This window comes from Capra hircus, chromosome 1 (assembly GCF_001704415.2).
Source record: "Capra hircus breed San Clemente chromosome 1, ASM170441v1, whole genome shotgun sequence".
Taxonomy (NCBI): domain Eukaryota; kingdom Metazoa; phylum Chordata; class Mammalia; order Artiodactyla; family Bovidae; genus Capra; species Capra hircus.
This window is the reverse complement of record NC_030808.1, coordinates 67,146,991-67,161,707: the sequence shown is the minus strand read 5'-3', so window position 1 is coordinate 67,161,707 and position 14,717 is coordinate 67,146,991. Positions and strand designations below refer to the sequence as shown.

The 14,717-nt window shown below is 47.5% G+C and overlaps 1 protein-coding gene across 1 annotated transcript in view; it reads right to left on the bottom strand.

Moving 5' to 3' along the window:
- PDIA5 (protein disulfide isomerase family A member 5) overlaps positions 1-14,128 on the bottom strand; it is a 91,639-nt gene extending 77,511 nt beyond the window's left edge. The window contains exon 1 of the mRNA XM_018045711.1: positions 13,943-14,128. Within this exon, the coding sequence (XP_017901200.1) occupies positions 13,943-14,128 (186 nt within the window). The remainder of the gene's footprint in view (positions 1-13,942) is intronic.

Genomic DNA, 14,717 nt, shown 5'->3' with positions numbered 1-14,717 from the left:
ACCAAGGTCACACAGTAGGTCAAGTCACAGAGCTCGGGCCTCCCAGATCCTGGCCAGAGGTAGTGGCTTACCTCTACCCCACAAGCTCCCTAGACTCACAGCACCTCAAGTGGCCCCTTCCCAGAAGCACCTCCTTCCCGCGGTTGGGGGAAATCAAATCAGCCAGGAAAAGCCAAAATCTTCCAGAATGGGCAAGGAGGGTCCCAGCAGGGATTTACACCAACTCTCTACTTCCTGCAAGCCCAGAACACCTGCTGTCCGCCACCCTTCCCAAGACCCTGGGGCAGTCAGCCCAGATCTGCGGTTCATCAGAGGTGTGTGCAAAATCTGGGCTCCCTTCTGCCTCCTCTCATTCTCTCTAACACACCGCATCACAACTTCCGCTCTCTTCACTTAACCTCACCCACCAGACTAGACACAGAGTCATGCAATTCTGGAAGATAACAGGATCAGGCCTTGCCACATTACACCCTCAGCTTTAAAAAGCTCCGGATCTCTGGGGTACATGCCAGCACCCTCACATTCTCTATAGCCCAGGAGGCTGTCTGTGATTACAGATTCACCATTCAATGCAGATCATGAAGCCAGAGGTATTCAATTATGTAAAAGCAACTTGCTAAAGGAAGAAGAGTTGAGGACAGAAGTTTAACATTTAGGAAAAAGAGTGGAGGTGGGACTTGACCTTCTTTTTGTTCTGTCACCTGGAAAAAAGATAGCCTTCTTATGTTCGGAGCTGTGAAGAAACTAGTTTAATTTAGTGTAGCCCACATCTTACTCAAAATAGTTTTGAAATGTCAGAATCTAAGTCTAGACTCTTAGAAAGCTGGTGGTAAAGCGATCCAGGAATAAGGTTAAAAACAGATGACCTGAACCCCAGGTCAGAGAACCCCAGCTGGCTGAGTATTTGAGAGCTAGAGGTTTGGTAAAAAGAGTCAGAGACCCAAGTTTTGTGCTGGTTTTGATATTTACTTCCTGTGTGGCTTTGGACAAGCCATGCCTCCTTCTCTGTGTCTTTCTCTGTAAAATGAAGGGGTTGAAAGTGATTTCCAAAGTCCTTTACAATTATGCTGCTGCTGCTAAGTCACTTCAGTCGTGTCTGACTGCATCAAGTATGGCCCTGTGGCTAAATTCCAGCCCCAGGAACATAAACCAAAGTGTTATGCAGCAACTTTTAGGAAGTGTCCCTAACAGACAGTCTAAGAGTTTTCTTAGTCCCTTCCTCCTTTCTGCTCCCTAGAATCTGGAAAGATGGCTGGAACTCAAGCAGCCACCTTGAGACAATGAGGTGGAAGGACTTGCTAAAGATGTAGAGTTATCAAAATAGAAGGCACCTGGGACTATGGTACCACAGAGGAATATGCTGGCCCTTGAACACCCCTTTCCAGACTTCTGTGTGAGTGGAATAAAGAGTCTCTTTGAGGCACTATCATTCTGGGTTTTCTGGCACACATCCAAATAGATCTTGCGTGCCTCCTGAAACTCTAACTAGTAAGAAATATTAACAACTACTCCAGTTGGGATGTTTCAAAGCATCTAAAGCATCAAGTCATGCATTATACTTTAGATCAACTGCTACAAGGAAGGAGACAGACTATCAAGGGTTTGATTTACTGTGCTCCTCCTAATTACTCGAGTTTCACTGTGCCTATTCCCATCCCAACTATCTTGGTCACCTGGTGATGGCTACCCACAAATGAAAGAAAAACCAATAACTCTTCAGTTTCCCCACAACCTCAGCCCTTTACTATTAATAGAGACCACTGCAGGGGACCAACAGGCCAGGACATCCCTCAGAGTTGAGCTGGGCTGGTTGGTTTCCAGATAGAAGACTCCTCTCGACATTTCTCCATGCCGTCTCCAGCCTCCAGAGCCAAGAACTCAAAATCTCCTGAGGCTGCTCAGCACGCTGGAGTCCGGAAGGCTGTGGAAACTAAACATGTTAATGCACAGAAGCCCATGTCCTACCATTTCATCTTGGATGGCTCCAGTCATTAGAAAGTTCAAATCCCTCCCCCTCCCAAGCCATTCCGCCAGCCTACCACACTCTGAAGACAGCAAACACATTCACTCTTAGGATTCTGTAGGTGAAATTCCCCAATCCTTATGTGCCCCCAAGCCCCTCAAGGTCCTGAATGGTCTGCCCTAGACACACCCATGCTCCCAGTTCCCAGAGCTATCCCAAGGCCAGGAGTGAGGTGACAGAGCCTGAAGGGAGTAACGTGCCATATTACACTATAATTTACTTTTGGAAATAAATATCTATGCTTTCATAATTCAAAATACAGGAAATTAATCTCAACAGAAATTTTGATTTTTGGATCACAGTTTTAAAAAAAAAGTTGAGAAACACCATTAGTGAATCTCTTAAAATATGACACCCAACTGTCATATAGTGCTGGCAAAGACTTAAGCCAGTACAATTCTTTTGAAAAGCTATTTGGCACAATTAATCAAGTATCTTAAAAGCATTTCTGCTCCTCCACGTGGTAATTCCACTTTTGAGAATGTGTCTCAAGGAAATTCACAGAGATTCTGACACATATGTGACTCACTCATTCCTACTCATAAGAGTCAAAAATTGTAAACAACTTGAACATCCAACATCGGGGGAACCGTTTCTTAGAATAAACCACTTGACAGGAGGAAACAGGAATTTAAGTGATGTTTTCAAAGATGGTGCAGTGAGAAGATATTTGTTTTAATGTTAAGTTTTTAAAACAGAATTTTAAATGTACATGGTATGATTACAACTATACAGCCAATTATGCTAAGAAAATGACCGGAAGAAAAAGAAATTCACCAAAGGCTTTGCCCTTGAATAGATTTTATTCTTCTCCTTTGTGTATTTTTCTAACCATAACAGGCATGCCTGATACAAATACTTTTTTAAAATTACCATCATTTGGCTACCATCATGGAAACAATTAGCAATCTCCAAGTATTTCTCCACTACAAGAAAACGCAACTTTAGAGAAATCTGGCAGAAACCTCAACCAAGGGACCAATGTTAACACCACCAGGAATGGGTCAAATGAACATATGTTTCCTGACAGAAGGTACTGAAGGGAGGGAGACATCATCCAAAACAAAACTGAGGGACACTCTTCAAAAATGCCAAGGTGCCCGAAGACAAAGACTGAGAGAGTGGCCCAGATTAAAGGAGATTAAAGAGACGTGATAATTAACTTCAAATTCCAACATGTGATTCTGGATCAAGTCCTAAGCCAAGAGCTACCTTCCTGATTTTGACGGTTGTTCTCTGGTTATATAAGAGAATGTCCTTGCCTCTTAAGAAACAATAAAGTGTTTATGGGACAAAGGAGAATCGTGTCTGTAAACTTTATATATGCAGAGGGAGAGTATGATAAATGTGATAAAGTGTTAATATTTGTGGAATCGAGTGAAAGGAAGATGGAAATCCTTTATACTCTTCTTGCAGCTCTTCTCTATCTCAAAATTAGAGTTAGGGAAAAAACACCTAAAATAAGAGAAAAAAGAAAAAGAGAGAGATGCCCAGAATACAACCAAATACTGCCCCTCCTCTTTCACAGGCCTCCTGATACCCTCGACCATCTATCCAGCGTTCACTGGCACCTTCCCAAGCGAGAGCAGTGCTTATCTTCCCCTCTTCACTTTGAGCGGACTGACTGCTGGCTCCTCTGTTCACCTGACACTGTGTAGTTTTTAATAAGAACTATTCTACAGAATCTGCAGAGAACTCTGCATGCAACGCATACCTAGGATGGCTCTGACGAGAGAGAAAAAGAGAGCGAGAGAGAAATGTTCATTTTTAAATGCAGGTAATTTATGCTCCTTAAATGGATAAATTGTAAGCATCTGTTACCAATCACCATGGCTAAATACCCTCTTCACAAGGAGCTAAGGCCTGACCTCAAACCAAGTTTGAAGATTTCACCACTGATATTTCTCAGTGTTCAAAAGTCCACCACCCAGCAGCCTTTGAAATAAAAATGAACACTGCTTGGATGGCACGTGCGTGTGTGTGTGTGTGTGTGTGTGTTTGTGTGGCAGAGACAGAAGCTAGGCCCTTGGAATGTGGACCCCGACTAGCTGCAGCTGAGGAGCTAAATGTGCTAAAGAAAGAGAGGGAAACTGGAAAGCACTCAGCTGGGATGGAACCCAACCCGAGAGAGGACTCTCTCATCCCAACACCGAAGGTCTGGGGACGAGGCCATGATCACTGCAAGAGCTGTGAGTTTAGAGTGTTCCTGTGTGCCCAGGAGCCAGCAAAACTGCTCACATGACTGTCCCAGCTCATTCTCTTGATAAGTGAATTAAGTAGGTACTTTCATTATACCTGGTCTATAAATAAGGAAGCCAAGATGAAGAGTTAGAAACTTGCTCAACATTACCCAGCAAGTAGGTAAAAGAGCTCTGACTAGGACCCAAGGTGAAGTGGAAAGACCAAGAGCCACACACATCTCACCACTTGCTCCCATGAATGCAAAGCCAGGGTATGTCTTATATTTTGCTTCCTTTAAAAACCACACCTTTGACGTGGGCTCCACAAGTTTCCCACCCATTTTCCGTGGCACAAACGTGGCTGTCAACAAGGAACAATTCAGGGGCAGGACGACTGATCCAAGAGCTTATAAAAACAGGGTTTTTTTATCCTGAAATTGCAACTGCAGTGCATTTAACCAGGACTTAAGTCCCTAAAGCTTTTAATGTTGTGGAAAACCTCTTCAAGAGCCAAGAGGGCTCCAGGCTGCTGCCAGCCTGGTGTGCCAGGCCTGCTAACGAGGAAGAGCTGGAGGAGGAAGCAGAGAAGTAGGCAGCAGGGCCCGAGGAAGAGCAGGTGAATTCCCACTCCGGAAACCCAACCCTGTCTCAAAGCTCCATTAATTGAAAAGAAAATAACAATTCAAGGGCTCATGACCCATGAGATACATCTGTGCTTTGATATACAGTATCTCATTCAATCCCCTAAAGCTGAGAGTTGAAATCACTATTTTCTATCCCTCAGGCCTTAACCCAAGAGCAGAGTTATAAAATCGCTTCAGTGGGTTACCACCAGCATTTTTTTAAATAACAGTAAGCAGGAACCATCAGTGTGTACACTGGTAGCAAGACCAATTCAGTGGGAAATCTGCATCTGTTATGTTCATATATAGATATATGTACTTGGTTATAAATGTAAAATGCAAAACTGTTCTTGCAGGAATTGCAGTAAAAATGTTTGAAAACCTGCTGTAAACAATCGGTGTGGGAGGTGTACTATCCCTACTTTAGAGATATGAAAACTGAGGTTCAAAGAAATAAAGACACTCAACTTAGGTGAAGCCTAAAACAGCAGAACCGGGACTCAGAGGTCTTCTAGGCACAGATCACAAGCTCTTGTCTTTGCCTGTCAATGCACACACTTCCCACTGGTGTGCCTCAAGCTCTCTCCACTCCCCAGAGCTCCACCCAAACAAGACCCGAGAGGCCAGCAAGTCGGCTTCCCCTTCCAATCTAGCTACTGAGCGCAACCAACTGGAAAGAGCTTCAAGGACAGCGGGAGCCATCTCTTCTCTGCTACCTGTTGTGCACAATTCCCTCATTGCCCACAGAAAAAAGCAAAAACGGCACATGCTCCAGCCGAGTGAGTCTCACAATGTCACTGGTGTATGTGGCTCTTATCATGGGAAGAAGTTGTGTCATGCCACTCGGCCCAAAGAGACAACTCTGGCTGGCAAGATACTGTCCACCACGTAAAATTAATGTTAGCTTGTAAACGTCTCTGGTTTGTAGCTGTACAACAGCAATAAGTAAAAGCTTTCTGGAAAGATAGCTTCCTGGGCCTCATCCTTAAAGAAAATCATCTTGTGGATCTGGAGAGCCCAAGAATCCATCTTTACACATACCTCTTTAAGGTGGTCGGAGTCACAGCTGGGTTGGAAGGCCACTAACCCATTTTTCAAAAACCTCCTCTCTGGACCCCATACCATTCCCCACTCCTTCACAGCCAGAGTTTTCCACCTCCCTCCTCCCCGTCTAAGCAGTCCTTAGCATCCTCAGATCTGCCCCCACCACCAAAGAGGCTCCTGGTGGAGGTTTGGCAATGACCTCCATGTGGCTGACCCGATGGGCACCTCCACTTCTCCTTTTGCTCAGCCCCGGCACAACACACTTGGGCTCCCTTCCACCTCTCCCACAACCCTTACTGTCTTATTTGTAAATCCACTGCCACCATCCTGCAAATCCAGAAGTTCCGCAGGGGGCTCACTCAGTCCATCTTCTCTACCTGCCCTATGCCGTGCCCTGGGGTACCCCACCTGAGCCGCACCCCTACATTAACATCCCCATCCAGACCTCCCTTCTGAGTGCCACAACCTCACATCCTGCTCACTCCATGGCTCTTCAACAGGGATCCAGCATAATTTTCAAATTTAAAAGCCCAATTTTCACGCAAAGATTGAACATATTTCAAAGTGTTATCAACTCAATAAGGGGCCCACTAAAATGACAAAGCTAGGTCAAAAGAGGATGTAAGAAAGAAAAAAAAGGTTAATAAAAATATATTTTTAAAGAAGTTATAGGGAATTCCCTGGTGGTCCAGTGGTTAGGACTCTAAACATTCACTATTGGGGGAACTAAGATCCTGTAAGCCCACAGCCAAATTCTTTAAAAAAAGATGTTATAAGAAACTTAAATGTGATCAATGAAAAAAAAGTATGATATGATTGCTAAAAGAGATAACAAGCCAGTTAATATCCTGAACAATCTCTCTTCCCTACCTAACAGAAATCATCTGCATCCTAAGTTTACAGAGTATGGGTCCTAAGGAATAAAAAACACAGTGACAATCCCTAAAACACTGGATGCCCCTGAGGTGGGCTTCCTAGACAATGCTCCAGCGTGACAGTAGAAAGTCACAGAATCATATTTAATTTCCAAGTTTGAGGATAATTTTTTTTACACTGGGGTCTGTGAATTTGGATGAGATCTTTATTTTCACTAATTTCACTGAAATTTAGCCTTCCCTTTATTAGGAATGTAGGTAACCAATTACAGTAGCACTGACAATGTCCGTGACTCTGTCACCAATAGAAATCACATCTTCTCAGCACAAGAGGATTGCTGCAGACATCTATGCCCATCACTACTTATAATTTACAGAAATTATCAACTCTGTCACTAGATCTTCCTACATGATGCATTAAAAAAAATACGTACTATTTTGTCACAATTTGTTAAAATATTTTGATAACTATTTCAATATCACGGGTTTCTTCTATAATCCTATGCATACTGTTTTATACATTTAAAAACATTTTTTTGAGAAAGGGTCCATAAGTCTTCAGAGAGGCCTTTTCTGACGCCCTGCAACAGGGTAGGGACCCTTGTTACACACGCTCTAACCACTTTATCTCCCTCCTTCTAGCACTTCCTACTTGAATTAAATAATAAATTAGTGGCCTCTCACCAGGCAATGGGAGGAAGGGATGGTATCCATCCTTTTTATCAGTTTGTCCCCAATGCCTTGGCACAGTATGTTTGCTTCATAAAAGAGTCTCATGAGGTATCTGTTAAAAACAAAAAAAGATCTGTGGAATGAATGAACATGATATATGCAACATGCAAACGGTGGTCCATGTTCCTTTGAAATAAGGAGCATGTACAACACCCTGCCCAGGACCCAGCCAGGTCAGACTCCTTGGTGAGAGCAAACCTGCTTGTTCCTCGGGAGCCTGCCCTACTTGGCCCTAGAGCAGAGCTTTCCAGCCAAGCCCACGACTTGGCTCAGAAGCTATATCACCCTTATGTTTAAGCCCCAGCGTAAGCCCTCGACCTCGATCTCCATTAATACCTTCCAAGGCAAGGATTAAAGGATCTACTCACAAATTAAAGACATCTGCTCATGCCAAGGGGTTAGAGGAATGGTGGGATTCTTTGCAGTGATGGATGCTCTACTCCTGCCCCGGCCAGCTGTGAGGAGCAGGAAACCCTGAAGCCGGGCACAGGCTCACGACCAGGCCATCTGGGCACAGAGCACACATCCAAGCTGGGGGCTCAGTATGATCTCAGGGAATAAAAAGATGCAAAAAGGCTATTCCAACCCCACATCCCCACCCCTCACCACATAACTGCAAAGCTCATTATTTAGAAGTGATTGTAAACTGGTGAATGGAATGAGGCCCTGATGGACGTTACCTAGGGAGTAGCGGGGACAGTTACCTAGAGCCCTGCAGGGAGGGTGATGAGAAGGGCGAGGAGGGTGGTCAGTGAGAGCCGGACTGCAGCCCTGCCTCCTGTATTCAGGCCATCAGGGAGCTAAAGAACAAGGATCACGGACACCCCAGGTAAATGACTGGTGCTGCTATTTCAGAAAGCAGCACCTGCCAAGGAGGCTGCTCAGTCAGATGACCCATTCATCTGTTCTATGCCCTCCCCTTCCAGGCCATGCCCATCAATGGTCTCTCTCTCCCCACTCTCTCTCAACTTACCCATCCCTCTCTTGAAGTAACCGTACTCAACCAGCTTATCTTACCCAGCTTGTGTGGGACACGGAACTACACAGACGTGAGATACACCGAAATACTTTGCAAGCCCTCTACAGTGTACCAGGTGTTTTATAATTCTCGTCGACAGGTCAAATGGGAAGCCACAGACTCAGGTCAGTGCTGCAAGATGGGCAAGGCACAGTGCTCCTTCTCTCTCCTGCCAAGATGCCAGGTGTGGGGGAAACGAAAGGAGGGCAAGAAGACCACCAAAGTCTGGTGATGCAGAAGAACTTAGGCTCTCCTACACCCCGGGGGTCACTCTCTGGTCCACTGTCAGCCTCCCAAATCTACTACAACCACCAAGGGAAACACAAGAGCCTCACAGAACAAAACCACAAAGCTGGGGCAAACCCTCCAGGGAGGCAGTGTGGTTGGTATCTCCAGTCTCAAGAGAGGATCCACTTTCAGAAAAAAGGGGAAAAGCAGAGCACTTAAACTCTTAGCCCTTCTGTGTACACACACCCACACCTCCCACCCATCAGGAGTCTCTGAAGGGCCCAGTGCAGACGGGCAAGGAGCCATCGGGACCTCGGCTCCAGCGACCCATGATGCAAGAATCCAAGAATCACGGTACAGCCCCCTACCCACGGCTCACAGCCTCCATTCACAGCCCCTCTGGCCCTTCACTGCCTTCCTGGCACCCATTCTCCAACCACCTGAGGTGCCTGCCGGCTCCTATTTATTGGGTGTGCCCATGTGCCATGCACGATGCTGGGTGCTCCCTGTATTATTTCTGATCCTTTCAACTCTGCACAATGGGTATTATCACCACTGCTGACAACAAGAAAATAGGCAGGGCCCAAGGTCACACAGCTCCTGAGTGTGGCTAAAAGCTCATATTCTTTCCATAACATCACACTGGACTTCATCTTGTAGATAACAGAGAAGAAAGTAAGAGGAAGAAAGTGTTGTTTTGGGAAAATTAATCTAGTCTCTCCCGCTCCAACCCAACCCTGCACTGTGGCCTCACTGTTCTTGTAATTAAAAAAAGCAACTTTCATCATGTCTCTCCATTGTCTACAGATTTGAGTCCTGAAAGCTTTGCCAGGCATCTAAGGTTTTTTTTTTACTGGATTCACTTTTCTAGTCTTATTTCCCCAGCCCCAGACTCAAATCCTTCTGTCCATCTAGCATTGTCCATTGCTCCTCATTGCCTACAATTCTGTCTTGGATTCCCTGCCTGCAACACTGATTCCTTTCAGCAAATATGGACCAGGGATGACTGCATGTCAGGTTTGGGCAAGGTGCCAGCACCCAGAGGATCCCCACTGTCACAGAGCTCAGGGTCTGCCCTCCTTGTGAGGCATAAGCTAGGGCCCTTCTCTGGTCGCTGGGTGCCCCAGAGGCTGACTCTGGACAGGATCTACAGCACCCTGTTTGCCACTCCTAAGGCACCTGGCCATCCCCCCAACTCAGGTGCCAGTTCTGTTTTAACACTTCCTCTGCAAAGTGCTTATTTCTGTGGGAAAAGTGCACTCCAGGTTCCAAGCAGTATTATAACTGGCAATTAGGCCCCCAGGCCAGCCCTCAAGAGCCTATTAAATATATAATGGTGTAGAACCTAAATACATATACACTAAAAGCTCTGCAGGAGAGACGGGGCAAACACCTGCTGCTCCCTGCACCTCTGCCCCCTGTCCCACCAGGTTCTGAGCTTCATGCCACCCTCAGGGGCAGAGGCCTGGGCAGTGGCGTGGGTGGAAGGAAGCAGGTGGGAGCTGGATGACATAGATGGAGTGGGAAGAATGTCCATCTGTAATTCAGGAGCCTGGCTCTCACACCGCCTTGTCTTTACAAACTAGGCGGCCTCACGTGGGTGAGTCCCTTCTCTCTCAAAGCCTCATTTTTCTCTTATAAAATCAGAGAATTTTGAATTAGGTCAATAGTTCTCAGACTTCTGAAGCTCACAGAGTAGCAGGATATATTTTAAAATATAATTTAAATACATATTTTAAAATATGTTTAAAATATATTATGTATATAACATACATATCTGAATTTAGATTTTTATCAATCGAAGGCTTTTTTAAAAAAAATCACAATACAGTATCACTGCTTTCATCTGTTTTTCCAAAAGGACACTCTAAGCCACTCCCCCAGCACCGTCTCAATATGGATACCATGCCAGAGAAATTAAGTTTTTAAACTGGAAATAATCAGAATCATGAAAAAAAAAGAAAAAATTCACCGTTGTTATTTTTCCCATTTGTCTATGAACCTGTCAAAAGGTCATCACAGGCCCACTCTGGGCCTCAGCCTGACACTGAGACGCTTGAGCAGGGTGAGGTTGCGTTCTCCCAAGTTCTGGATGGAGACTATAGGACAGTCAGCATGGACGGCCTGAGGAAGGGCTGACTGCAGGGAGGAGTTAAATGGGACAGCATGAAGGGCCAGGCAGCTGCAGGGGTGGGGACAGGACAGCCTGGTCCCCCCAGCTGCAGGCCCCAGGCACGGACACCCAGCCTGGAAGGGCTAGGACCAACTTGTCCAAGTGTTGACTGCACCTCTTTCCACATCACAGTGTTGGAAGACTGGGAGTCCCCAAAGAAACATTTTTTTTTTAAGTTCCTTTACTAGCTTCTGATTAAAAGCTAATGCACATTCATTAAATTCAAGAAAACTTGGGAAATATAAAAAAAGCTTAAACAAAGAAGTAAGCAAAAGTCACCCACAACTCCACCTTCCAGAGCAATCACTGTTGACATTTGGATGTTCGGCTAATCCCTTGCCTCTGTAGCTAGAGCTTCAGCCACCCTGGGATTCCGTTTTGTATCCCGCTTTTCCCCTAATTATCATATACAAGTACTTTTTCATGTCCTTAGACAGTCCTCATAAGCATTATAAAATATTTTGAAAATAAATACAGCATTCTAGCAAATACATACATCCTTTATAAACATCACTTTCCATGGTATGGGTAGGGCTACAAGTCATTTAAGCATGTTGCTATTGTTAAGCATGAAAGCCACTTGCATATTTTTGCTACTGTAAAAAATAGGATGTGTGTACATCGCTGTCCATGAATCTCTGTAGACTCCTTCACACTTCTTGGGTCACAGCCCAGAGCCCTGCACATATCAGCTCTCAGTAAATACTGAGTGAACAAAGAAACTCAATCAACTCCCAGGAGCTGGGGAACCCTTATCACATGGACACAGTTTATATTTACAGAGGCCCATCCTGGTGTCCGGGCTTCCTCAGTGGTTCAGTGGTAAAGAATCTGCCTACAATGCGGGAGCCACAGGAGACATGGGTTCGATCCCTGGGTTGGGAAGATCTCCTGGAGGAAGGCACAGCAATCCGCTCCAGTAATCTTGCCTGGAGAATCCCATGGACAGAGGAGCCTGGCAGGCTACAGTCCATAGGGTCGCAAAGACTTGGACACACTTGAACCAACTTAGCATAGCATGGCACCCTGGTGTCCACTCACCACTTGTCACTGACTCTACACCTCAGTCTCACACCTGCTAAGCCAATCTTGGGCTTGGGGAAAGGAGAAAATGCCAGTTCCTTGCTGATGACTCCCAGGTTCTACTGCTCTCAGCAAACCTACCCACTCTCCACACCTCCCGTGGAGGGCATCAGCAGATCTCAGCTGCCTAGATGACTCCCACATTCGCTCCTGACAGCTCAACGCACCTCTCAGGAAAGTCGTGGCTGACCTTCCCTCTAAATTAATGCACAGCTCTCCTTCAGTGGTGCTCCCAGACCTTCGAGTGTGGGTATTCACTCCTCTGTCTTTATTTGCCCACAAGACTGACTTCCCTGCCCAACTCAGGGCAACACGGGAGGGCAGAAATGTGTATTTTGCCCTCCATCCCAAATCCAACCCAGTGCCAGCCAATAAATGAATGTTTGCTGAATGAAACTTCTTTCTGGTCAGAGTCCCAAGTCTTTCATTTTCACAAGAGGGAAAAGAAAGGGGAAGAAGAAAGTAGACCTCCTAAAACAGACTGAGTTCAAACACCTTTCCGGGATGGCACTGGAGACGGCCCCCTCTGCACAGTCCAGCAGCCCTGCCTGGCCCAGAGACCACCCAGGCCAACTGGCTGAGGGAACAGAATGAAAACAGAGCATCAGACAAGCCTAAACAAACCTGGGCAAGTGACACTGCCCCCTCCAGCCCCGCTTCCGAGAGGGAGAAACAGATCTAGAGGGGCAGGGGCAGCTTCCTTTTCTACCCACTTTCAGACAACCAGAAACTACGGGGCCACTCCTCACTGGTGATCCCAGAAGGGCACAGTATTGAGAGCTGGAAGTGTTTAAAACAACTCAATCCACACTCCATTTTTTCTCCTCACTCGTTGTCCAGCATCCTTGCCACACCCAAAAGAAAAAAAAACAAAACTGGAAAATCCAGGTTGGAAAGAGTGCCAGCAGCAGGAGTCTCTCTTCAGGAGCTTCAGGAAAAGAAGGAGCCAAAGCTGTCCTATAATCAGGGAGACCAGAAACTAGGAGAGAGGTATGGAAGGAGACCGTATCACACACCCACGGGAACACCAGGGCCAACCCCGGGCCCTTGGGGCTGTGGACACACCCATTCCGACCTCTCTCCGCGATGCCCTGAGGTACACTCTCCACCCTCAACCCCAAGGGTAGCAAATTGCCCCGGAGATCCCACACTCCCATAACCCTGGCCCGTCCCTCCTCCCCTCTTGTAGGGTTTCGAAATTTAGAGCTTCCTCCTCCAATTTGTCATCCGATCATCCTGGCAACCGTGCGGGGGGTGGAGGGAGAGTGGTATCTAAAGCGTCCCCATTTCACGGATGAGGAGACTAAGTCACCTACATTAAAATGATAGGCCGCATCACAAGCCAGAAAGTGGCTGAGGTTCCAGCCAGCCTCAGCTGGGTAAAGGAGCAGAACTCCCCGCCCCGGCGACCCCACCCGGCCCAGCCAAGTCTGGCCAGCGGGGGCTGCTCTGGAGGGCAGTCCACGTGGTGGCCGGCAGTTTCCCGGCTGCTCAGGGCCAAAACCAGGAACTTGGTGGTCCTAAAACAAGGTTTTCGGCAGTGCAGGTGCCAAACATCCCCTTCCTGCCCCAAACTCACACAGGTGCAGGGCCCCGAGTCTGGGGCGCAGTGCCCCCGCAAGCCGCCGGCTTTCCGCCCTAGCCCATGGCCGCGCCCTGACCTGCACCCCCATAAAGTCGTGTCCACCGCGCAAGCCCCCAGCCAGCGATCTCCCAGCGCCCCCGGGCTCCCCCACCCCGGGCTCCTTTCGACCTTTGAGCGCCGAAGCACTCCGCAGGGAGGGCACGGCGACCGCCCCGCCGCCTCCCGCAGAGCCACCGGGTCCCCGCCTGTCCAGCACGCATGCCTCCACCCAGGCGACCGGAGGCATCATCTCCCCGCAAGCCCCGGGAGCAGGGAGCTTGGACCTGCACGCCGGGCGCACGTGCCTTCCCGGCCCGAACCCCAGCGCCACAGCCTCACCCAGACCGCCAGCGGCAAGAGCAGCCACGCCGGCACGACCCGCGCCATCCCTGCTGCCGCTGTCCCCAGTCGGCTCCGGTCCCCACTCGGGCTCCCGCGACCGCAGCTTCGCCGGGTGCAACCGCCGCCGCCACTTCCCAATTGCTCCCCGCCTCCGAGTTCCCGGTGCCACGTCTGCCAAAGCATGCGCACCACGCTGGGAGAGCCTGCCCGGGAGAAGTGCGTGCTGGGAGTTGTAGTTTGCAGCACGGCTGAACTTGGCCCCCTGGCCAGGTAGAATCAAGAGCCTAGTGCGGTATGGTCAAGGTCAGAGTAAGGGAAGGCAGTTAGTTAATTTGGGTGGTTACTCTGTGCCTAGAACTTTAGAAAAAGCATGTCCTTCGGCTCACAGAGAAAAATTTTATTTTCCCCACTTTGAGGATGAAGAGGTGGCCCAGAGAACTTCAGTCATTTGACCCAGATTACACAGCCTGCAAATGGCACAGTCCAGTTCTGCTTGTGGAGGCCCGAAAAGCCCTCATCCCTGCCTCCCACCTACTGTTCCTTTTCTGCATTCAAGAAACTTTTATTGACCTGTTGGAAAACAATTTGACATTTCCTCAGAAAGTTGGATACAGATTACCATATAAGCCAATAACCACATTCCTGGGCATGTACCCCAAAGACTTGAAAACAGGCATCCAAACAACTACTGTTACACAAATGCTCATTGCAGTGTTGTTCCAATAACCAAGAGGTGGAAACAACCCAGGTGTCCATTGAGAGATAAATGGGT